The sequence below is a fragment of the Oncorhynchus mykiss genome, chromosome 11, assembly GCF_013265735.2.
Source record: "Oncorhynchus mykiss isolate Arlee chromosome 11, USDA_OmykA_1.1, whole genome shotgun sequence".
Taxonomy (NCBI): Eukaryota; Metazoa; Chordata; class Actinopteri; order Salmoniformes; family Salmonidae; genus Oncorhynchus; species Oncorhynchus mykiss.
In genome coordinates, this window is record NC_048575.1 from 76,176,761 (window position 1) to 76,203,313 (window position 26,553).

The 26,553-nt window shown below is 41.2% G+C and overlaps 2 protein-coding genes across 3 annotated transcripts in view; both read right to left on the bottom strand.

Annotated features, from left to right (window-relative positions):
- Positions 1 to 8,289: 8,289 nt before the first annotated feature.
- Positions 8,290 to 22,153, bottom strand: LOC110536399. The gene is made up of 4 exons (XM_021622164.2): positions 21,847 to 22,153; positions 14,798 to 14,949; positions 14,276 to 14,382; positions 8,290 to 8,963 (listed from the first exon to the last, which is right to left on the bottom strand). Exons 2-4 carry the CDS (start codon positions 14,940 to 14,942, stop codon positions 8,772 to 8,774), a joined length of 444 nt encoding a protein of 147 aa, XP_021477839.2. The 5' UTR covers positions 14,943 to 14,949; positions 21,847 to 22,153; the 3' UTR covers positions 8,290 to 8,771.
- Positions 22,154 to 25,264: 3,111 nt separating this feature from the next.
- The window catches only part of ckap2l (cytoskeleton associated protein 2-like), a 44,934-nt gene continuing 43,645 nt past the window's right edge, over positions 25,265 to 26,553 (bottom strand). For both annotated transcript variants that reach the window (XM_036936381.1, XM_036936380.1), the window contains one exon: positions 25,265 to 26,110. In XM_036936381.1, coding sequence (XP_036792276.1) covers positions 25,786 to 26,110 — 325 coding nt within the window. In that variant the 3' untranslated portion in view covers positions 25,265 to 25,785. The remainder of the gene's footprint in view (positions 26,111 to 26,553) is intronic.

Genomic DNA, 26,553 nt, shown 5'->3' on the forward strand with positions numbered 1-26,553 from the left:
ATCCAGCAGCAGCATTTTTGTGATGATGCAGCAGAGTTGTTTGGGCAGGCGGCCTAGACCGGGAAAAGATGAGCAGACAGAAGGGATTAACGTCGCTTACTTTTCAGTAGCAGTTTGACATTTCACATGAACTTTTTTGATTCAATTCACTGAAAAGTTTCATTGTGACGCAATTAACTGAATCTTGGAATTTTAACAGCTTGAGCAATGTTTCGTTTTTTTTTTATTTTAACACCGAAACAAACAGTTTGTGCTTTATTTATTGATACCAGCCTTATGAATGAATCACAATCATGAAAAAGAGAAATATTATTTGTCCACTTACGCAATTGCTGAATAAGAGTTGACTAGAATTCATGTGTTGGAAATTAAGCAAGCATCACTACAAATTGTTGGGAATATGGTGTCAATTGGGACACAGACATGACGTCATGGCAGTGGCACATCTCAGCAACTATAGAATAGCTGTTATCATTGTGTGTAAACATAAAACACCAGCGTGGCTTTAGAGAAATCCACATTGTCAGGAAATCTATAATGTTGTATATGTGGCTCATTCTTTAGTCTTCACCTATGGGCAAATGTACAGTTGGAGGGGTAGATTGTGAGGGAAAACAAAACGGAGGCTGAATAAAGGCCCAACTTTGACCTGTGTGTTTTGATAGAATATAACCAGTAGCAGTGGGATATGGAAATTTGCTTTTATAATTAGGGCATCGAAAGGCAGAAACCAAAGACTCTTCCTATAGCTCTGTAATACGATGCCTTCAGTAGAGATGGGGCTATCTTTATAGTTCTGCAATATGATGCCTTCAGTAGAGATGGGACTATCTTTATAGTTCTGCAATATGATGCCTTCAGTAGAGATGGGGCCATCTCTATAGTTCTGTAACAAATCAGGTGAACGGTGCAGGAATTACAGCACTTTGCATGTGGTCCCCCCAATTTTAGGGGCTCAAAAGTAATTGGACAAAATAACAACCATAAATTAAATTGTGAGTTTTAATACATTGGTTGCAAATCCATCCAGTCAGCAAGTGAAGGCAAAACTGTAAATCTTAGAGACGATCTAATGTTAAACACTGTTAAAGTAACATGGCTACAGGTTAATCTGCCTCACCTAAAGCCCATTCTTGTGGGAAGCTGCTACAGACCACAACTACTAACAGTTGCTATGTGTGAAATGCTTGATAATGTATGAGATAACAGTGAAGTATATTTTCTAGGTGATTTCAAATATTGACTGGCTTTCATCAAGCAGCCCACTCAAGAGAAAACTTCAAACTTTAACCAGTGCCTGCAACCTCGTTCAGGTTGTCAGTCAACCTACCAGGGTGTTTACAAACAGCACAGAAATTAAATCATCAACATGTATTGATCATATCTTTACTAACGCTGCAGAAATGTGCTTTAAAACAGTATCCAGATCCATAGGATGTAGTGATCACAATATAATAGCCATGTCTAGGAAAACCAAAGTCCCGAAGGCTGGGGCTAATGTAGTGTATAGAAAGAAGGTCAGCCACTGCACTTGTGCAACCAGACGCTGCACTTGACACATTTATGAAGTTGCTTATTCCAGTTATTAATAAGCACCCATTAAGAAAGTGACTGTAAAAACAGTTTAATCCCCTTGGATTGATGAGGAATTGAACAATTGTGTGGTTGAGAGGGATGAGGCAGAAGGTATGGCAAATAAGTCTGGCAGCACAACCGACTGGCAAACTTACTGCAAATTAAGAATTCATGTGACTAAACTAAATAAAAAATAAACTACACTATGAAACAAAGATAAATGATATAAAGAATGATTGTAAAACGCTTTGGAGCACCTTCATTCATTGAATCAGATGGCACTGATACTGCCAACTACTTGGCATGACAGCAACAAAAAAAACACTGCCACTACACATCCCAGTTTATCTGACCAAATTATAAAAGACAAGAATTACACTTTTAAATTCCATAAAGCAAGAGGTGTGGAAGAGGTGAAACAATGATTGTTGTCTATCAACAATGACAAGCCACCGGGGTCTGACAACTTGGATGGGAAATGTCTGAGGTTTATAGCGGACAATATTGGCACTCCTATTTGCCACATATTAAATTGAAGTCTACTAGAAAGTGTGTGCCCTCAGGCCTGGAGGGAAGCTAAAGTCATTCCTCTACCCAAGAATAGTAAAGCCCCCTTTACTGGCTCAAATAGCCAACCAATCAGCCTGTTAGCAACCCTTAGAAAAAAATAGTGTTTGACCAGATACAATGCTATTTCACAGTAAACAAATTGACAACAGATTAGCAGCTCGCTTATTGGGAAGGACACTCAACAAGCACATCACTTACACAAATGACTGATGATTGGCAGAGAGAAATTGATAATAAAATTATTGTGAGGGCTGTCTTGTTAGACTGCAGTGCCGCTTTTGACATTATCGATCATAGTCTGCTGCTAGAAAAATGAATGTGTTATGGCTTTACACCCCCTGCTATAATGTGGATAAAAAGTTACTTGTCTAACAGAACATAGAAGGTGTTCATTAATGGAAACCTCTCAAACATAATCCAACTAGATTCAGGAATTCCCCAGGGAAGCTGTTTAGGCCCCTTGCTTTCTTCAATCTTTACTAATGACATGCCACTGGCTTTGAGTAAAGCCAGTGTGTCTATGTATGCAGTGTAGGGATGTTATATGATGTACTGTTTTATTTTTAGCTCATTCAGTACAAACATAGTTCAATGTTTTATATTTTGTTTTGTTTTATATGCAATGTGGGTGCTTTGGTGTGTTTGGACTAACAAATACAAATACAAATGCATTCTCAATTGAAATCAGGTCAGGCGATAGACTTGGCCATTGCAGAACAATCCACTTCTTTGCCTTAAACAAGTATTGGGTTGCTTTCGCAGTATGCTTCGGGTCATTGTCCATCTGCACTGTGAAGCGCCGTCCAATGAGTTTTGAAGCATTTGGCTGAATCTGTAGCAGATAATATAGACCTACTTCAGAAATCATCCTGCTGCTTGTCAGCAGTCACATCATCAATAAATACAAGGGAACCAGTTCCATTGGCAGCCATACATGCCCACCCCATAACACTACCTCCACCATGCTTCACAGATGAGGTGGTATGCTCTGATGATGAGCAGTACCTTCCCTTCTCCATAACACTACCTCCACCATGCTTCACAGATGAGGGGGTATGCTCTGGTGATGAGCAGTACCTTCCCTTCTCCATACTCTTCTCTTCCCATCATTCTGGTACAAGTTAATCTTTGTCTCGTCTGTCGATAGGATGTTATAGAATTGAACAGGCTTTTTTAGATGTTGTTTGGCCAACTCTAATCTGGTCTTCCTGTTGAGGCCTACCAATTCTCTTTTCTTTTTTTTTTTATTTCACCTTTATTTAATCAGGTAGGCCAGTTGAGAACAAGTTTTCATTTACAACTGCGACCTGGCCAAGATAAAGCAAAGCAGTGTGACAAAAACAACACAGAGTTACACATAAACAAACGTACAGTCAATAAACACAATAGAAAATATATGTACAGTGTGTGCAAATGTAAAAGATTAGGGAGGTAAAGGCAATAAATAGGCCATAGAGGCAAAATAATGAAAATGTAGCATTAACACTGGAGTGATAGATGTGTGATGATGTGCAAGTAGAGACACTGGGGTGCAAAAGAGTAAAAGAGGTAGTTTGGTGTGTTATTTACAGATGGGCTGTGTACAGGTACAGTGATCGATAAGCTGCTCTCACAGCTGATGCTTAAAGTTAGTGAGGCAGATATAAGTCTCCAGCGATTTTTGCAATTCGTTCCAGTCTTTGGCATCAGACAACTGGAAGGAAAGGCGGCTAAATGAGGTGTTGGCTTTGGGGATGACCAGTGAAATATACCTGCTGGAGCGCACGGGTGGGTGTTGCTATGGTAACCAGTGAGCTGAGATAAGGTGGGCATTACCTAGTAAAGACTTATAGATGACCTGGAGCCAGTGGGTTTGGTGACGAATATGTAGTGAGGGCCAGCCAACGAGAGCATACAGGTCGCAGTGGTGGGTAGTATATGGGGCTTTGGTGACAAAACGGATGGCGCTGTGATAGACTGCATCCAATTTATTGAGTAGAGTGTTGGAGGCTATTTTGTAAATGACATCGCTGAAGTCAAGGTTCAGTAGGATAGTCAGTTTTACTAGGGTATGTTTGGCAGCATGAGTGAAGGAGGCTTTGTTGCGAAATAGGAAGCCAATTGTAGATTTAATTTTGGATTGGAGATGCGTAATGTGAGTCTGGAAGGAGAGTTTAGTCTAACCAAACACCTATGTATTTGCAGTTGTCCACATATTCTAAGTCAGAACCGTCCAAAGTAGTGATGCTAGTTGGGCGGGTGGGTGCAGGCAGCGATCGGTTCAAGAGCATGCATTTAGTTTTACTTGCATTTAAAAGCAGTTGGAGGCCTCGGAAGGAGTGTTGTATGACATTGAAACTCGTTTGGATGTTAGTTAGCACAGTGTCCAAAGAAGGGCCAGATGTATACAGAATGGTGTCGTCTGCGTAGAGTTGGATCAGAGAATCACCAGCAGCAAGAGCGACATCATTGATATATCCAGAGACGGTCGGCCTGAGGATTGAACCCTGTGGCACCCCCATAGAGACTGCCAGAGGTCCAGACAACAGGCCCTCCGATTTGACACACTGAACTCTGAGAAGTAGTTGGTGAACCATGCGAGGCAATTCATTTCAGAAACCAATGGTTTACGTCTTGTAGTAAGCCTGTAGCGGTATTTATTAGAGAGGGGTAAAGAAAGCTTTTGTTCGGGCGCCAGGCAGGTATTAACCATGCCGAAAGGAAAAGAGTAGAATAGAGAGAACCACTACCAGACCCACACACATCAGCAGAAGAGACTGCCTAGAGTGTAGCCTGTTTACCAGATAGCCAGTGGAGAGAAAAGAGAATACACACCATATAAAACCCACATCACAGCACAGGGGTAACCCCAACAAGAATACCTCATACAATAATATTAATAATGGCAGAGCAATTCAACAGCAACTTCATACAAGAATGAACCCAGTCATCAACATAGGGTTTGCAATAATCTGTATTATTTTCTAGTGGATGAGTGCAGAGGGTATGAATGTGGGGGGTGTTCATCGAAACAAAGGCCTTAAAAATGTCCAGTCTTCTCGGCCACATGTCATTAGTACATCTCAATACAGTTCACATAACAATACACAACTTGCAAGCAACCTCCCTTTTAACTAAAATGTCCAAATACTTCTGGCAGGGCAATAATAGTCCAGCTCTAATGAACTTCAATGCGAAGTGCATTGGAAAAATAGAGAGTCTGTTGCAGGGTAAAGCACTGGAACGATAGAGGGAAGACAAAAAGAGAAAGAGAACAAGAGAGATCTTAGCTGTGGTCTTCAGGCGTGCAGGTGTACTGTCTGACTGTCCGATGGTTTGTTGGTTTGTATGTTAAAGCTTCGCAACAATGTTGCTACTAATCCATGCGATCCACAACGGGCGTGGTTCCAAACTAAAACAACCACGACCTAGAGCGATTACACGGATGATTGAGTTAAATACTCTATAAACTACACACGCTGAACACAAACAAAACTTCTGCAGCACAGCACACGCAATCAAACTGTCGCGCCACCAAAGAGCCCCTCCCCAAAGAGCTGAACGAGCTCTCTTTATATTCTCCTTCCTTACTGCTCATGCGCTCTTAAAGTGGCAGTGCACGGTGAAGGCTCCGTGCAGATTTCGCCACAAGCCATCTGTATTTACTCTGGTGAAGTCTTCTCTTGAATGTTGACTTTGACACAGATATGACTACCTCCTGGAGGGTGTTCCTGATCTGGCCAACTGTTGTGAAGGGGTTTTTCTTCACCAGGGAAATAATTATTCTGTCATCCACCACAGTTGTTTTCCATTGACTTTCGGGCCTTTTGGTGTTCCTGAGCTCACCAGTGCGTTCTTTTAAGAATGTTTAAAATAAGGCCTCCCGGGTGGCGCAGTGGTTAAGGGTGCTGTACTGCAGCGCCAGCTGTGCCATCAGAGACTCTGGGTTCGCGCCCAGGAGGTCCGTGGGGCGACGCACAATTGGCCTAGCGTCGTCTGGGTTAGGGAGGGTTTGGTTACCGCTACCTTGTCTCATCACGCACCAGCAACTCCTGTGGCGGGCCGGGCGCAGTGCACACTAACCAAGGTTGCGCGGTGTTTCCTCCGACACATTGGTGCAGCTGGCTTCCGGGTTGGATGCGTGCTGTGTTAAGAAGCAGTGCGGCTTGGTTGGGTTGTGTATCGGAGGACACATGACTTTTGTCTCTCCTGATCCCGTACGGGAGTTGTAGCGATAAGACAGTAGCTACTAAAACAATTGGATACCGTGAAATTGGGGAGAAAAAGGGGTAAAATTCAACAACAACAAAAAATAAAAATGTTTAAAATAGTTGATTTGGACACACCTCATGTTTTTGCTATCTCTCTGATGGGTTTGTTTTGATTGTTCAGTCTACTGATGGCTTGCTTCACTGGCAGTGACAGCTCTTTGGCCTTCATAATGAGGGTTAAACAGCAACATAATCCAAATGCAAATGTCACACTTAAAATCAACTCTAGACCTTTTATCTGATTACTTGTAAATTAACTATTGAGGCAATAACACACATGACCATGGAACAGCTGAGCAGTCAATTGTCAAATGACTTTTGGTCTCTTAAAAAGACGTGAAAAAGAGCTGTATCTCCTACACCGTTCACCCGATTTGGATGTACAGTTGAAGTCTGAAGTTGACATACACCTTAGCCAAATACATTTAAACTCAGTTTTTCCACAATTCCTGACATTTAATCCTAGTAAAAATTCCCTGTCTTGGGTCAGTTAGGATCACCACTTTATTGTAAGAATGTGAAATGTTAGAATAATAGTAGAGAGAATTATTTATTTCAGCATTGATTTATTTCATCACATTCCCATTGGGTCAGAAATGTACATACACTCAATTAGTATTTGGTAGCATTGCCTTTAAAATGTTCAACTTGGGTCAAACGTTTCTGGTAGCCTTCAACAAGCTTCCCACAAGTTGGGTGAATTTTGTCCCATTCCTCCTGACAGAGCTGGTGTAACTGAGTCAGGTTTGTAGGCCTCCTTGCTCGCACACACTTGTTCAGTTCTGCTCACAAATGTTCTATAGGACTGAGGTCAGGGCTTTGTGATGGCCACTCCAATACCTTGACTTTGTTGTCCTTAAGCCATTTTGCCACAACTTTGGAAGTATGCTTGGGGTCATTGTTCATTTGGAAGACCCATTTGCGACCAAGCTTTAACTTCCTGACTGATGTCTTGAGATGTTGCTTCAATATATCCACATACTTTTCCACCCTCATGATGCCATCTATTTTGTGAAGTGCACCAGTCCCTCCTGCAGCAAAGCACCCACACAACATGATGCTGCCACACCCGTGCATCACGGTTGGGATGGTGTTCTTTGGCTTGCAAGCCACCCCCTTTTTCCTCCAAACATAACGATGGTCATTATGGCCAAACAGTTCTATTTTTATTTAATCAGACCAGAGGACATTTCTCCAAAAAGTACAAGCTTTGCCCCAATGTGCAGTTGCAAACCGTAGTCTGGCTTTTTTATGGTGGTTTTGTTGCAGTGTCCTTTGTTGCTGAGAAGCTTAAGGTTATGTCGATATAGGACTCGTTTTACTGTGGATATAGATACTTTTGTACCCGTTTCCTCCAGTATCTTCACAGGGTCCTTTGCTGTTGTTCTGGGATTGATTTGCACTTTCTGCACCAAAGCCTGTTCATCTGTCAAGCGAAAAGGCACAGAGTTTGAAGGTAGGCCTTGAAATACAGCCACAGGTACACCTCCAATTGACTCAAATTATGTTAATTAGCCTGTCAGAAGCTTCTAAAGCCATGACATAATTTTCTTGAATTTTCCAAGCTGTTTAAAGGCACTTAGTGTATGTAAACCTCTGACCCACTGGAATTGTGATACAGTGAATTATAAGTGAAATAATCCGTCTGTAAACAATTGTTGGACAAGTTACTTGTGTCATGCACAATGTAGATGTCCTAACCGACTTGCCAAAACTATAGTTTGTTAACAAGACATGTGGAGTGGTTGAAAAACTGAGTTTTAATGACTCCAACCTAAGGGTATGTAAACTTCCCACTTCAACTTTATATAATATTCTGCCCCTATGAACACATTTATTTTAGGTCATACAAAGAACAGCTTTGCATTCTTTAATGAAATGCAGCAAACAGACATATTGTTTCACATTCTTTAATAAAAGTATCTCCCTCCCACCTCCTGGGAAACATGTGTTCACATTGCCAAAGGAAGGGAAATCAATATCAAAAGTTAAAAACAAACTAAACTGAAATTTCCAAAATAATTCAAGCATTTCAAATGTAATTATGTCTGTCTATATACAGTGTTTCTCTCTCTCCCATCATTCCTTTTACAAAGTAATTCAACTTGTATTTAGAATTCAATTCTGAGACAAACTATGTACTGAATCTTGATGTTGAGTGTGCAGGTGTCTGTAAGCAGGGTAGTACCTTCCACAACCGGTTTTGCTCGACTAAAATACACGTAAGCATAGATATAATAGTGGCCTGTAATAATCAAAGATGCTTATCATCCTATTTAAAAGGGATAATTCACTAAGACAAGTATTTTTCTGACCCCGGAAGGCAACAAGCCGGTTATCTATGCAGACAGCTGTCAAGATGTCTAATGTACTGATTCACTTTGATGTCAGCCGAAATTTAACATTCTTTTCCAGTGGGCCGACGGTGATCTTGTTGTTGACGATACAGAGGTACTTTTGAGGTTCCGCCACAGATTTCAGGATGCCCCACTCCCCCATCTTCTCATGCCACTGGAACAGGCAATTCTCGTCTGAACAGGCTGTCTTCACGTCTGGTTTCATCTCTAGCTGTGGATATAGAGAGAGCATAAGTACAAACACCTCAACGAACTCCGTGGCCTTGCGGTAAGAGTGTCTGCCGCTCTAGGGTGGGGCTTCAATCCCTGTCAAGCCCAACCAAAGACTGTCACTCAGGAGATGGATTGGGTGTTAACTTGAAATACAGGGCCTGTCTCATGCTACAGAAACAGGATCCTGGCCTTCTGGCCAACAAGATCTTGGCCTTATGGCCTTCTGGCTCAGACAAGGCTGATACCCTTGTCCACCAGCCAACTCTTATCCTGGGGACCGATCATTCAAGTGGCATACGACAAGCACACAGGAGTGAGATAATACAAAACAGCAGTTTTTCCATTCGCTTGCCATGTGGCCTTTCTTTCCTTTTAGTGATCTGGTTCATCGTTTAGTTTTAGTGATCTGGTTCATCGTTTAGTTTTAGTGATCTGGTTCATCGTTTAGTTTTAGTGATCTGGTTCATCGTTTAGTTTTAGTGATCTGGTTCATCGTTTAGTTTTAGTGATCTGGTTCATCGTTTAGTTTTAGTGATTTGGATTATCATTTCGTTTTAGCTCCAGTAGGACTTGTCAAGCGCTACATCTGCCACGTTCCTGCTGTGTCAAAATAGTCACACGCATTAAACTATCGTGAGCCTCAATTATAGATGGACTCCACAGTAAGGGGAAATTGGGCTACTGGCCGCCATTATTGTTTTTCTCCCGCAGCATGGTCCCAAAAAAATTTGCTGTACATATTGTGCTGCACGTGCAACAATGTCTGAGAGGTACTTAAATCCAAGACATGGTACTAGTGCGTCTGAAATGTAGATTAGATATGCTGGTGCTACCAAAGGCTTCTATGTGCTGCTGGTGCCAGGGCCGGGGCCAGAATGAATCAGTTGGACTGGCATTAGATTTACATAGGTGGACCCATTGTTAACAGGTGTTATAATGAAGACCGTAGGCAGCTCCTGAGTTTATAGTTTGGGGAAGTTCACAATTTATGCTGCCAATCTGTTTGCCAGTTATGATTCTTTTTACACGCACGTTTTTAATGGAACAGTTTAATTTCAATAACGTTTTCGTTGCTCAAAATTAATTGTCAGGTGGTTCATAATAAAAATATGAATTAACATGATAAAAATCTAAAACTTAAAATTCAACTAATGCTAGAACAACACCCTTTAACATCTGGACACGTTGATACACCATGACCCATTGGCATCTAAAGAAATTAGTGCATGGAACTCAGTCTATAGGCCAATGCAACAGTAGACCTACAACTTCCATGATCAACTAAGTCAAATACATAGGCCTAAAGACAAAATAAATAAAACATGTAGAAAATATACTGATCAATTCAGGTTCTTTAAAACTCAACTCTGCCTGTCTGCCTCCCTTTCTAATCTGCCTTGATTTGAGCTATGGCTAGTGAAGTGCATCAACATGTCAACTCAACGTCGGAGGTACCTGCTATCAGGACAGAGACAAAATAATGAAAAAAAGAGACAAAACTCTTAAATTACAGTTATGAAATGAACAAATACTTGTTTCTCAAGTACAGCAGATATGCCTACTAGTTACATATGGAATGGAGAATATATACAAACATACATACATACTGTTGAAGTTGGAAGTTTACATATGGGGCGGCAGGGTAGCCTAGTGGTTAGAGCGTTGGACTAGTAACTGGAAGGTTCAAACCCCCGAGCTGACAAGGTACAAATCTGTCGTTCTGCCCCTGAACAGGCAGTTAACCCACTGTTCCTAGGCCGTCATTGAAAATAAGAATTTGTTGTTCTTAACTGACTTGCCTAGTAAAATAAAAAATAAACATATACCTTAATCTCAGTTTTTCACAATTCCTGACATTTAACCATTGTAAAAAATTCCCTGTCTTAGGTCAGTTAGGATCACCACTTTATTTTAAATGTCAGAATAATAGTAGAGAATGATTTATTTCAGCTTTTATTTATTTCATCACATTCCCAGTGGCTCAGAAGTTTACATACACTCAATTAGTATTTGGTAGCATTGCGTTTAAATTGTTTAACTTGGGTCAAATGTGTCTGGTAGCCTTCCACAAGCTTCCCACAATACGATGAGTGAGTTTTGGCCCATTCCTCCTGACATAGCTGGTGTAACTGAGTCAGGTTTGTAGGCCTCCTTGCTCGCACACACTTTTTCAGTTCTGCCCACAAATTTTCTATAGGATTGAGGTCAGGGCTTTGTGATAGCCACTCCAATACCTTGACTTTGTTGTCCTTAAGCCATTTTGCCACAACTTTGAAAGTATGCTTGGGGTTAATGTCCATTTGGAAGACCCATTTGTTAACAAGCCTTGGCTTTCTGACTGATGTCTTGAGATGTTGCTTCAATATACCACATAGTTGTCCGTCCTCATGAAGCCATCTATTGTGTGAAGTGCACCAGTCCCTCCTGCAGCAAAGCACCCAAACAACATGATGCTGCCACCCCCGTGCATCACAGTTGGGATGGTGTTCTTTGGCTTGCAAGCCTCCCCCTTTTTCCTCCAAACATAACGATGGTCATTATGGCCAAACAGTTCTATTTTTGTTTCATCAGACCAGAGGACATTTCTCCAAAAAGTATGATCTTTGTCCCTATGTGCAGTTGTAAACCGTAGTCTGGCTTTTTTAATGGCGGTTTTGGAGCAGTGGCTTCTTCTTTACTGAGCGGCTGGTTATGTCGATATAGGACTCGTTTTACTGTGGATATAGATACTTTTGTACCTGTGTCCTCCAGCATCTTCACATGGTCCTTTGCTGCTGTTCTGGGATTGATTTGCACTTTTCGCACCAAAGTACGTTCATCTCTAGGAGACAGAACGCATCTCCTTCCTGAACTGTATGACGGCTGCGAGGTCCCATGGTGTTTATACTTGTGTACTATTGTTTGTACAGATGAACATGGTACCTTCAGACGTTTGGAAATTGCTCCCAAGAATGAACTAGACTTGTGGGGGTCTACCATTTGTTTCTGAGGTCTTGGCTTATTTCTTTAGATTTTCCCATGATGTCAAGCAAAGAGGCACGATGTTTGAAGGTAGGCCTTGAAATACATCCACAGGTACACCTCCAATTGATTCAAAGGATGTCAATTAGCCTATCAGAAGCTTCTATTTTTTTTTCATATTAATTTTCTGGAATTTTCCAAGCTGTTTAAAGGCACAGTCAACTTAGTGTATGTAAACTTCTGACGCACTGGAATTTTGATAGTGAATTATAAGTGAAATAATCTGTCTGTAAACAATTGTTGGACAATTTACTAGTGTCATGCACTAACCGACTTGACAAAACTATAGTTTGTTTACAAGAAATTTGTGGAGTGGTTGAAAAACAAGTTAATGACTCCAACCTAAGTGTGTAAACTTCTGACTTCAACTGTACATACACACACACACACACACACACACACACACACACACACACACACACACTACCTTTCAAAAGTTTGGCGTCACTTAGAAATGTCCTTGTTTTTGAAAGAAAAGCACAATTCTTGTTCATTAAATTAACATCAAATTGATCATAAATACAGTGTAGACATTGTTCATAATGTTGTAAATTACTATTGTGGCTGGAAACGGCAGATGTTTTTGTGGAGTATCTACTTAGACCTACAGAGGCCCATTATCACCACCACTCCTGTGTTCTAAAGGCACGTTGTGTTAGCTAATCCAAGATTATCATTTTAAAAGGCTAATTGATCATTAGAAAACCCATTTGCAATTATGTTAGTTATGAGGACCCTCCCACTCTGTCTGCCGAATTCTCTCTCTTTGCTCTTGTTTTCCTTAATAGGATGTTGGTGGGCGGAGCAGAGAGGGTCGTCAGAGAAAGATAAATGCACCTCTTCCCATTCATCGGGAAGACTCTCTCCATGCAGACACAGATTTTGGTTGTGTTTTTTTGCATTGGCACCTTTCAACCCCCCTCATTATCACATTTATGCACGCAACCACTCACTTACACTACTGACTACACACACCATTCATTTTTATTTAGTTTACTTAAGGAATAACAAAATATACTAATCTCCACGTCGTCTCCCTTTTTGTTACGCACTTTGAGCCGGTTCGTGACAGCTGAAAACTTTTCTGATTAAAGAAGCAATAAAACTGGCCTTTAGACTAGCTGAGAATCTGGAACGTCAGCATTTGTGGGTTTGTTTACAGGCTCAAAATGGCCAGAAACAAAGAACTTCCAGTCATTTTTTTTGCTGAGTTATATATATTTTTTAAGAACAGTAAATTACTAATACCAAATGATGGGGATTGACATTACATCTACTAGTCCTTATGGTTACAAATATAAGGTGGAATTGATCCAATAAAAAATATCAAATGGCAAACAATTCACACAATGAATGTGTAAGAATTGGCAGAAGACATTGGTGCACATTCTGGAGAGCGACGCCCATATCTTCGCCACAAACCCCTCCCCTTGTCTCAACATTTTAAATTATACTCAAGAAACCATCTTCACACATAATAGATGCTTTTCACTGACAGCCACAACTCAAACAGCAACGTGGCTGCCCAACTAGGCCTACGTACCTGTGATTTGAAACAATACATAGCAACAACAAAAAAATAATTAAGAACCTAATGATCCAAGTCTCTGGTAAAGTATTTTACATGATTTTATTTGGACGGGGGTAATTATATAATTTTGTCAAACCATCAATTTACTTTAGGGTAAGCCAGCATCCAAACAGTGTAACCGCCAACTCTCCATTCTAATTACCTTAGCTGAAACCAGAGATCTGTAAATGATGACGAGATGCTCATGTTTCCGCCCTAACAATGTGAGTCATTGTCCCAAAGGTGGGAATGCAGGTGACAAGCTTAGATTTGCATATTATGCCCATAAACGCATTGGGCTTATTGGGGATAGATTTTGGCAAGAGTGAGCCATCTTGCTTCTCCTCTTCCTCTCTGCTAAAATTAGCGAGTGAAACAGCGCCCCTCTGTCTTACTATCTGATGCTGTCTGGCCAAAAAAAGCCATGCCATACTCCTATTGTCCAGACCGCATCAGATTCGTGGTCTACGGAGACAGAGCGGTGCTGTTCTGCTCAATCGGAGGCTTTATCTGAGACGGATAAGTCTTTATGTCAGCGTGCGTCTCTGTCAAATAAATGATCAATATTTTATTTGGACGGGTAAGGAGGTTGGGCGGGCCAGGCCCCATAGGTCCCGCACATAACACTCTCTGACTTCTATGGAGTTGGTCAATTCTTGTAGTCCAAAAAAGAGTCCGCAACAAACGTATTTTCAAATGCAATGAAATATATGTATTACCTTCACGTCATCCCCGTCGACAACAGAGAAAACGGTCTGATCATTATGCCGGAAACTGAACGCCAATCCAACAGATTTCAAATCCCTTTTCAAGTGGTAGACGGTCACTGAAAAGCGTAATAAGCATTCTTTACTTCCTAGGGTGTGATAAAGATCTGCACATTTTTTTCCACCAATAGTTGTATTTTTTTTCTTCTTGTTGTCACAAAAAACAATCAACTAAGTAATGAATTCACTTAGAATGTCCCTTTAAAGCAGGTGTGGAGGGCCATGTGTCTGCTGTTTTTTCTCATTTCGATGTGTGTTCAATTAAGACCTAAAAAAAAACATGTAAGGGGAGTTCCTAACTAATCAATGATAAAGTACAAGGGGAGGAGCCAAAATCCACCTCCACTCCAGGAAGTGAATTTAACACCCCTCTGCTTTAAAGGGACAAAATACACTATTCTTTATGGATCTTCTGCAGAAATCACACATTTTACACAATGCAGCAAACAGCACCACTTTATTTCATACTCCTACCTTCATGATTGATTTTCTCATTAATTTGCTTCTCCTTGACAATGATGACTGGTTGGTTTTGAGATAAGGAATTTCTGACTGACGCTATCTTCCCTGGTACTTCCATGTGCTTGTAGGTGGTGTGGATTATTTCTTCTCCTGACATGGTAGATCTGTAGAACAACAAACGATCAATTAACAAGATACAGGATGGAGAAAAGTTTTGTTGATGCCGAGGAATGTATATGTTTTTAAATAACATTCAAAAAATGTTATGGAACGTTTTCTTAATGTTCTTCTGATACATGACACGTGCCAAAATAACATGAAAAACAGGCAACAAAACTTTATTAAATAATCACACACACACACACACACACACAAACATTTTAGCTAAACAGACGGGGCTCAAAACAGCTGGGGTACTGCCCCACCGGCCCTGAAAGACGGGTCCCCACTGACCGTGCGTAAACTTAAACAAAGACAGGCATAATGGCAGTACTCCTTAGACACTGTGGATCCAAAGGGGCTAAATGATGATTTTTCACTGTTCTTGTTTCTATAATGTTGTTGCCTTGTTCTTTGGGGTCTCTGTCTCTCCGGATTCACAGACACCCAAATATCAGCTATGTATAATTTGACCTGTTGATTAACGAGACACACAATTTATTTTATTAAGTTGTGTAATAATTTACCCGAATGTATTATAATGATATATTTCTTTACATGGTTGTGTCTCAATGAGCCACTAGGCTATAAATAGGAGCTACATTGCCTTGCGAAAGTATTCGGCCACCTTGAACTTTGCGACCTTTTGCCACATTTCAGGCTTCAAACATAAAGATATAAAACTGTATTTTTTTGTGAAGAATCAACAACAAGTGGGACACAATCATGAAGTGGAACGACATTTATTGGATATCTCAAACTTTTTTAACAAATCAAAAACTGAAAAAATTGGGCGTGCAAAATTATTCAGCCCCTTTACTTTCAGTGCAGCAAACTCTCTCCAGAAGTTCAGTGAGGATCTCTGAATGATCCAATGTTGACCTAAATGACTAATGATGATAAATACAATCCACCTGTGTGTAATCAAGTCTCCGTATAAATGCACCTGCACTGTGATAGTCTCAGAGGTCCGTTAAAAGCGCAGAGAGCATCATGAAGAACAAGGAACACACCAGGCAGGTCCGAGATACTGTTGTGAAGAAGTTTAAAGCCGGATTTGGATACAAAAAGATTTCCCAAGCTTTAAACATCCCAAGGAGCACTGTGCAAGCGATAATATTGAAATGGAAGGAGTATCAGACCACTGCAAATCTACCAAGACCTGGCCGTCCCTCTAAACTTTCAGCTCATACAAGGAGAAGACTGATCAGAGATGCAGCCAAGAGGCCCATGATCACTCTGGATGAACTGCAGAGATCTACAGCTGAGGTGGGAGACGCTGTCCATAGGACAACAATCAGTCGTATATTGCACAAATCTGGCCTTTATGGAAGAGTGGCAAGAAGAAAGCCATTTCTTAAAGATATCCATAAAAAGTGTTGTTTAAAGTTTGCCACAAGCCACCTGGGAGACACACCAAACATGTGGAAGAAGGTGCTCTGGTCAGATGAAACCAAAATGGAACTTTTTGGCAACAATGCAAAACGTTATGTTTGGCGTAAAAGCAACACAGCTCATCACCCTGAACACACCATCCCCACTGTCAAACATGGTGGTGGCAGCATCATGGTTTGAGCCTGCTTTTCTTCAGCAGGGACAGGGAAGATGGTTAAAATTGATGGGAAGATGGATGGAGCCAAATACAGGACCATTCTGGAAGAAAACCTGATGGAGTCTGCAAAAGACCTGAGACTGGGACGGAGATTTGTCTTCCAACAAGACAATGATCCAAAACATAAAGCAAAATCTACAATGGAATGGTTCAAAAATAAACATATCCAGGTGTTAGAATGGCCAAGTCAAAGTCCAGACCTGAATCCAATCGAGAATCTGTGGAAAGAACTGAAAACTGCTGTTCACAAATGCTCTCCATCCAACCTCACTGAGCTCGAGCTGTTTTGCAAGGAGGAATGGGAAAAAATGTCATTCTCTCGATGTGCAAAACTAATAGAGACATACCCCAAGCGACTTACAGCTGTAATCGCAGCAAAAGGTGGCGCTACAAAGTATTAACTTAAGGGGGCTGAATAATTTTGCACGCCCAATTTTTCAGTTTTTGATTTGTTAAAAAAGTTTGAAATATCCAATAAATGTCGTTCCACTTCATGATTGTGTCCCACTTGTTGTTGATTCTTCACAAAAAAATACAGTTTTATATCTTTATGTTTGAAGCCTGAAATGTGGCAAAAGGTCGCAAAGTTCAAGGAGGCCGAATACTTTCGCAAGGCACTGCAATGGTCAGGTCACTCTGAGGAAGACGTCAGCTTGATGTCGAGACGGCAGTCACCTGTTCGCATCCTGTACAATGAGTTAACGTGAGCAAAAATACATGAATCTCTTCCTTGTTTTTGTTGAGTGCTCCAACTCCATTTTAACTGGAATTAGTCCTTTCCTTTGCTTGTTGACGCAGGAAAGCCCACCTGGAAAGCCCACCTGAATCTATTTCAATCCCACTTTGTAACGCAACAAAATGGGTGAAAACAAATTATTGTGGGTCTCAGTAGGTTCTTGCATTACCCATAACACAATTACAAACCACTATCTCAACACTTTGTTCATGAACTCAGCAGTACATACATACGCTCCACATTATCTTCATTTTAAGATGGAATCAACAATAGTGGGAAACAGCGGCACTGTTACTATCTGTCACTGTCTGTTCCTGTCTACTGTCTGTCACTGTCTACTGTCTGTCACTGTCTACTGTCTGTTACTGTCTACTGTCTGTTACTGTCTACTGTCTGTTACTGTCTATTGTCTGTTACTGTCTACTGTCTGTTACTGTCTACTGTCTGTTACTATATGTTGCTGTCTACTGTCTGTTACTGTCTACTGTCTGTTACTGTCTATTGTCTGTTACTGTCTACTGTCTGTTACTGTCTACTGTCTGTTACTATCTGTTGCTGTCTACTGTCTGTTACTGTCTGTCACTGTCTACTGTCTGTTCCTGTCTGTCACTGTCTACTGTCTGTTACTGTTTAACTGTCTGTTGCTGTCTGTTACTGTCTGTCACTGTCTACTGTCTGTTCCTGTCTGTCACTGTCTACTGTCTGTTACTGTCTACTGTCTGTTACTGTCTACTGTCTGTTACTGTCTGTCACTGTCTACTGTCTGTTACTGTCTACTGTCTGTTACTGTCTACTGTCTGTCACTGTCTACTGTCTGTTACTGTCTGTCACTGTCTACTGTCTGTCACTGTTTAACTGTCTGTTACTGTCTGTCACTGTCTACTGTCTGTCACTGTTTAACTGTCTGTTACTGTCTACTGTCTGTTACTGTCTACTGTCTGTTACTGTCTGTCACTGTCTGATACTGTCTGTCACTGTCTACTGTCTGTTCCTGTCTGTCACTGTCTATCTACTGTCTATCACTGTCTGTTACTGTCTACTGTCTGTTACTATCTCCTGTCTGTTACTGTCTCCTGTCTGTTACTGTCTGTCACTGTCTACTGTCTGTTACTGTCTACTGTCTGTTACTGTCTGTCACTGTTGTTGTAGTTATTGTTACATATAGAGACAGATATGACACTATCGAGCAAAGATAGGTGTACATTAGACCACAAACAGAAAGCGGACAGGAAACCAAAGATTAAACAGACATAAGTGTAATGGCCGAAGCCATACGTGCTTTACTGTGCATAAGGGCTTAGGGCAAAGAGGAGAAGGTGACCCTTAAATACATTATCTATTATGGAAAGAGCAGGACACCATTATAAAGATTAGATAGAGAGGAACAAACACAAGTGCTTAGGGTAAAGGCCATAAGTGCTTAGGGTAAAGGACATAAGTGCTTAGGTTAAAGGACATAAGTGCTTAGGGTAAAGGACATAAGTGCTTAGGGTAAAGGCCATAAGTGCTTAGGTTAAAGGACATAAGTGCTTAGGTTAAAGGACATAAGTGCTTAGGTTAAAGGACATAAGTGCTTAGGTTAAAGGACATAAGTGCTTAGGTTAAAGGACATAAGTGCTTAGGTTAAAGGACATAAGTGCTTAGGTTAAAAGGACATAAGTGCTTAGGTTAAAGGCCATAAGTGCTTAGGTTAAAGGCCATAAGTGCTTAGGTTAAAGGCCATAAGTGCTTAGGTTAAAGGCCATAAGTGCTTAGGTTAAAGGCCATAAGTGCTTAGGTTAAAGGCCATAAGTGCTTAGGTTAAAGGCCATAAGTGCTTAGGGTAAAGGCCATAAGTGCTTAGGGTAAAGGACATAAGTGCTTAGGGTAAAGGACATAAGTGCTTAGGGTAAAGGACATAAGTGCTTAGGGTAAAGGACATAAGTGCTTAGGGTAAAGGACATAAGTGCTTAGGGTAAAGGCCATAAGCGCTTAGGGTAAAGGACATAAGTGCTTAGGGTAAAGGACATAAGTGCTTAGGTTAAAGGCCATAAGTGCTTAGGTTAAAGGACATAAGTGCTTAGGTTAAAGGACATACGTGCTTAGGTTAAAGGACATAAGTGCTTAGGGTAAAGGACATAAGTGCTTAGGTTAAAGGACATAAGTGCTTAGGTTAAAGGACATAAGTGCTTAGGTTAAAGGACATAAGTGCTTAGGTTAAAGGACATAAGTGCTTAGGGTAAAGGACATAAGTGCTTAGGGTAAGATAGACATATATTAATTTTAGGACACGAGGGTCCTGCCACCATTGTAATCTAATCAAGAGGGGATACAGGCGTTATTAGGCATGAACATGGAGGAAGCCTGGACTGAAAGATAATGGTGGCCGATGACCTGAGGGAAGTAACTCCATTAACATATGGAATGGACTCATATACTGTGTGTGTATAAATACAGAGCCGATGCTCTGGGAAAGTGTGTGTTCCGCGGACCATCTAGGCTTCTGATATGTTTGCATTAAAAGCCTATCTTGAATTCACAAGTTCTTGTAAGTGTTATATTTTGAAACGATCCTCCACGACACTGTCTGTTACTGTCTACTGTCTGTTCCTGTCTGATACTGTCTGTCACTGTCTACTGTCTGTTACTGTCTGTCTACTGTCTGTTACTGTCTGTCTACTGTCTGTCTGTTACTGTCTGATACTGTCTACTGTCTGTTACTGTCTACTGTCTGTTACTGTCTACTGTTTGTTCCTGTCTGATACTGTCTACTGTCTGTTACTGTCTGTCACTGTCTACTGTCTGTTACTGTCTGTTACTGTCTACTGTCTGTCGCTGTCTATTGTCTGTTACTGTCTATTGTATGTTACTGTCTTACTGTCTGTTACTGTCTGTTCCTGTCTGTCTGTCACTGTCTACTGTCTGTTACTGTCTGTTACTGTCTACTGTCTGTTCCTGTCTACTGTCTGTTCCTGTCTACTGTCTGTCACTGTCTCCTGTCTGTTACTGTCTGTTCCTGTCTACTGTCTGTTCCTGTCTGTCACTGTCTACTGTCTGTTACTGTCTACTGTCTGTTACTGTCTACTGTCTGTTCCTGTCTGATACTGTCTACTGTCTGTTACTGTCTACTGTCTGTTCCTGTCTGATACTGTCTACTGTCTGTTACTGTCTACTGTCTGTCACTGTCACTGTCTGATACTGTCTACTGTCTGTCACTGTCTACTGTCTGTTCCTGTCTGTTACTGTCTGTCATTGTCTGTTACTGTCTGCTGTCTGTTACTGTCTGTTACTGTCTACTGTCTGTCACTGTCTACTGTCTGTCACTGTCTACTGTACATATTACCTCAATTACCTTGACTAACCGGTGCCCCCGCACATTGACTCTATACCGGTACCCCTTGTATATAGCCTCTCTATTGTTATTTTACTGCTGCTCTTTAATTATTTGTTACTTTCATTTTTAATTTTTTTTTTTTAAATGTACCTGTCTATTTTAGTCTTAACACCTATATTTTCTTACAACTGCATTGTTGGTTAAGGGCTTGTAAGTAACCATTTCACTGTAAGGTCTACAGCCTTTGTATTCCGCGCATTCGACAAATAAAATGTGATTTGGTCATTCATGCTGAAAGGTTAAGCCTAGTGTAACAATCTGCCAACCTCCTTAAAGGCAGGCAGGCATAAATACTCTTTATCTGGAAAAAAAGTATATGCAAACACGCTTCTGCCCAGCTTAAAAACATTCAGCCCAGCTTAAAAACATTCAGCCCAGCTTAAAAACATTACGAAGTTGGAAGTCCCACCCAGTTGCCAAAATGAAATTCAAAAATGATGGATGTCCTTAATGGCACTGCCCATGCTAATGAGTCATTTTGGCCACTATAGCTCTCTATCATTCTCTATGGTCTATTGTTTGTCTTTTAAACCATAATTTCCTCTCGTTGGTTTCAGCATTTTAAACACCTTGAGCAAATAATGTACTCACAGCATTCTAGATTTTCTTGAAGCTTGCATTCAATGGCCCCTCCCTGTTGCACACATGAAGCTTCCATTCCCCCCTGTCCCAAGGGGATTTATGCCTGATTTAAGATGGCATTTACTACAGTATTTTTTTATTTAACCTCTTGAAATGAGAGAACGTGTTTTTTTATTAAGTTCAACATGAGCTCTTTATGACAGAATGTTATACTTCTCAAAAGGCAGAGGTGGAACAACCCAACCAAGTTGTAATCTCCAGCAATCAATGTGTAAACTATATCATTAATAAAAATAACTCTGAACAGCAGGAAATATTGCAGCTTGCACCTTTACATTGTATAACCTTTATAAACGTATATGATTAAATAACACATTTCTTCATTTACACAAATGGCAATGAATCCCAATCCATTAAATACAATTATTGATAAAAGAAATACGTCTAGAAATGGTTAGTATTTCATTGGGATTCCTGGGGTCCAAAACAGGACAATGCTATGCTGCAAATATCACATTCTGTAGAATAAAAACAAATCATTCTAAACGAATAAAATACACTTGTTAAAAAACAAGTTAGAGAAAGAGGAATGTACATACTTTGTCCGTTGCCTCGTCTTGTGGATGCTGAGTTGTAAAAGTTTGGTGCTGCAATGCTGTTGTGCTTTCTTGGTTGTAGGATCTGCAATGTCTGCACGCTCACCGCGCCCCCCAACAATTTTATAGAGCGCACACCGGAATGCGAAAGCATTCGCACGCAAATGGCAACCAGATTGGTGAGTATCGACGGTAACAAGTTAAAGCAGAAACATAATTAATAGAAACTATATTGATCATTCCAAGTACATTTTATATGGAAGGGCGGGACGGCATGTAAATTACAGTATGTAGAGATGTCTTGTTTTGCCAGTCTGGGGTTAGAGTCAAACAGTTGCAACGCACACATATATGATTGTCTTCTGGAATGACATTCACGGGTAAAACAGAATCTGGAATATGATGTATTTAGTGTGTCCTAAATGTATCAGCTCTGTAATTAACTTTGGAATCAGCACATCTAATTAATTGATTTCAATATTTTGACAATTAGTCTGGTTAGGACAAACATCCTTCCCAGGCTTCGTTCATGGTGAGGTGAAAACACAAGTCTGGTTAGGACAAACCTCCTTCCCAGGCTTCGTTCATGGTGAGGTGAAAACACAAGTCTGGTTAGGACAAACCTCCTTCCCAGGCTTCGTTCATGCTGAGGTGAAAACACAAGTCTGGTTAGGACAAACCTCCTTCCCAGGCTTCGTTCATGGTGAGGTGAAAACACAAGTCTGGTTAGGACAAACCTCCTTCCCAGGCTTCGTTCATGCTGAGGTGAAAACACAAGTCTGGTTAGGACTAACGAAATGCTTTCACTAATAAAATTGACGGACACTGAAATTACCAAAGTTAATTATTTATTATACATAAAACGACAAAAAATAAATAAAGCAGGTACAGTTGAAGTCGGAAGTTTACATACACCTTAGCCAAATACATTTAAATGTAAGTTTTTCACAATTACTGACATTTAATCCCAGTAAAAAAAAACATTTTAGGTCAGTTAGGATCACCACTTTATTTTAAGAATGTGAAATGTCAGAATAATAGATGAGGAAATTATGTATTTCAGCTTTTATTTCTTTCATCACATTCCCACTGGGTCAGAAGTTTACATTCACTCAATTAGTATTTGGTAGCATTGCCTTTAAATTGTATAACTTGGGTCAAACGTTTCTGGTAGCCTTCCACAAGCTTCCCACAATCAGTTGGGTGAATTTTGTCCCATTCGTTAGGCAAGGATCATTTCAGTGTAGGAAAGGATAAAACAGCGTTACTGCCACAAGTAAGTACACATAGTGATTGATATATATCCCCTCGCACGGTCCCGGCAGCCGGACAACTTTCTCATGGCTTCTGGAGGGAAATGCTGTAGGAATGCTCAACCGGTGTCGTGCATTCAGCCGACAAACTTTCAACCGGTTCTCACCATTAAGCAGCGAGTCGGAGTCAGAAGCCGAGCCATCTCTGGTCTCTACTCCTTCCGGTACGGGGTCAGACACCGAAGCCTCCCACCATTAGCTCTGACAAATTGAAAACCCTAGTCATTGGCGACTCCATTACCCACAGTATTAGACTTAAAACGAATCATCCAGCGATCATACAGTACATAGTTTACCAGGGGGCAGGGCTACCGACGTTAAGGCTAATCTGAAGATGGTGCTGGCTAAAGCTAAAACTGGCGAGTGTGGAGAGATATTGTTATCCACATCAGCAACAACGATGTTAGGACGAAACAGTCAGAGGTCACCAAGCGCAACATAGCTTCAGCGTGTAAATTAGCTAGAAAGATGTGTCGGCATTGAGTAATTGTCTCTGGCCCCCTCCCAGTTAGGGGGAGTGATGAGCTCTACAGCAGTCTCACAAATCAATTGCTGGTTGAAAACTGTTTTCTGCCCCTCCCAAAAGATAAAACATTTAGATAATTGTCCCCCTTTCTGGGACTCACCCACAAACAGGACCAAGCCTGGCCTGTTGAGGAGTGACGGACTCCATCCTAGCTGGAGGGATGCTCTCATCTTATCTACCAACATAGACATGGCTTTAACTCCTCTAGCTCCACAATGAAATAGGGTGCAGGCCAGGCAGCAGGCTATCAGCTTACTGGAGTCTGCCACTAGCACAGTCAGTGTAGTCAGCTCAGCTATCCCCTTAGCTATTCCTCATAATCCTGGATTATCGGACCACCATTTTATTACTTTTGCAATCGCAACAAAAAATCTGCTCAGACCCCAACCAAGGAGCATCAAAAGTCGTGCTATAAATTCTCAGATAACCCAAAGATTCCTTGATGCCCTTCCAGACTCCCTCTGCCTACCCAAGGACGTCAGAGGACAAAAATCAGTTAACCACCTAGCTGAGGAACTCAATTTAACCTTGCGCAATACCCTAGAGGCAGTTGCACCCCTAAAAACATTTGTCATAAGAAACTAGCTCCCTGGTACACAGAAAATACCCGAGCTCGGAAGCAAGCTTCCAGAAAATTGGAACGGAAATGGCGCCACACCAAACTGGAAGTCGTCCGACTAGCTTGGAAAGACAGTACCGTGCAGTATCGAAGAGCCCTCACTGCTGCTCGATCATCCTATTTTTTCCAACTTAATTGAGGAAAATAAAAACAATCCGAAATGTATTTGTGATACTGTCGCAAAGCTAACTAAAAAGCAGCATTCCCCAAGAGAGGATGGCTTTCACTTCAGCAGTAATAAATTCAAGAACTTCTTTGAGGAAAAGAACATTATCATTAGAAAGCAAATTACGGACTCCTCTTTAAATCTGCATATTCCTCCAAAGCTCAGTTGTCCTGAGCTTTTGTTGCAAACCGTAGTCTGTTTTTTTTTTATGGTGGTTTTGGAGCAGTGGCTTCTTCCTTGCTGAGCGGCCTTTCAGGTTACATTGTACACGTTTTACTGTGGATATAGATATTTTGAACCGGTTTCCTCCAGCATCAGTGTCCTTTGCTGCTGTTCTGGGATTGATTACACTTTTCGCACCAAAGTACGTTCATCTCTAGGAGACAGAATGCGTCTCCTTCCTGAGCGGTATGACGGCTGCGTGGTCCCATGGTATTTATACTTGCATACTATTGTTTGTACATATGAACATGGTACCTTCAGGCGTTTGGAAATTGCTCCCAAGGATGAATTGTGGAGGTCTACAATTTTTATTTTATTTTTACAATTTTCCCATGATGTCAAGCAGAAGCGGAGTTTGAAGGTAGGCCTTGAAATACATCCACAGGTGCACCTCCAATTGACTCAAACAATGTCAATTAGCCTATCAGAAGCTCCTAAAGCCATCGTCATTTTCTGGAATTTTCCAAGCTTTTTAAAGGCACAGTTAACTTAGTGTATATAAACTTCTGACACAGTGAATTATAAGTGAAATAATATGTCTGTAAACAATTGTTGGAAAAATTGCTTGTGTCATGTACAAAGTACAAACTATAGTTTGTTAACAAGAAATGTGTGGAGTGGTTGAAAAACTAGTTTTAATGACTCCAACTTACACTTAAGGAAACTTCCCACTTCAACTGTATGTACAATCTTTAAAAAAAACCTTACCACAGTTTGCATTAAAAAACAAAAGTCCATCTAAAAAGTCAATGGATGCTTTTGGTTTGACGTACAAATGAGTAACTGTCGAGTTGGAAACCCATCTATCTATGCATGACCCCAGACAGATGGATCGACAGGCTCTTCCTGCACGATTCTGTACACAAAAGTTTAGATTGACAAACTCACGCCCCAGGTGTCTTTCAGAACTGGTTGTTTTACTACAGCTCGCCACTAAGGAATGTGACCATGCACTGAAGGACATTCAACAGGACAGGTGTAAGCTACATTCCCAGATGGTGAGTGGGCATCATATCCAGCACCTCCCTATTCCTGTACTGGTAGATCAGGCTAAAGCAGGAGAGGAAGCCACTTTACGCTACTTGGACACATCCCGTTAGTCTTCTTCCTCAGCGTAGACCAGCTGGATGTTGACCTTGTCTCTCAGCGCACCGTTCTCTCTGTACACGTACAGATGACCGTTTGGGACGGGCCCGGCGCTGCCTCCCCCCTCTTTGTCTCCCTCCCCTTCTCTCTCATCCTGCTGGGCCATCAGGTCATTGAAGGAGGCCACACATAGGTCGTGCTCCTGCAGGGAGGCGGGGTAGAAGAGCGCGGACCTCTCGATCCTCACTGAACGCCTGACGGGCGTGAAGAATCTCAGCTCCTGTCCGTCCAACACGCGGGCCACCGCCGACTCCCTCTTCTGGCTCCTGAAACCACTGTGGGTGGGAGAGATCAGAGAGAACAGGTTACAGTATGAACTTACAAGCCCAGAGCACACATTAAATACAGTACACGCGGTGATGGGTTTGAATCCCAGAACACGCGTTAAATAACAGTACACGCGGTGATGGGTTTGAATCCCAGAACACGCGTTAAATAACAGTACACATGGTGATGGGTTTGAATCCCAGAACACGCGTTAAATAACAGTACACATGGTGATGGGTTTGAATCCCAGAACACGCGTTAAATAACAGTACACGCAGTGATGGGTTTGAATCCCAGATCACGCGTTAAATAACAGTACACATGGTGATGGGTTTGAATCCCAGAACACGCGTTAAATAACAGTACACATGGTGATGGGTTTGAATCCCAGAACACGCGTTAAATAACAGTACACATGGTGATGGGTTTGAATCCCAGAACACGCGTTAAA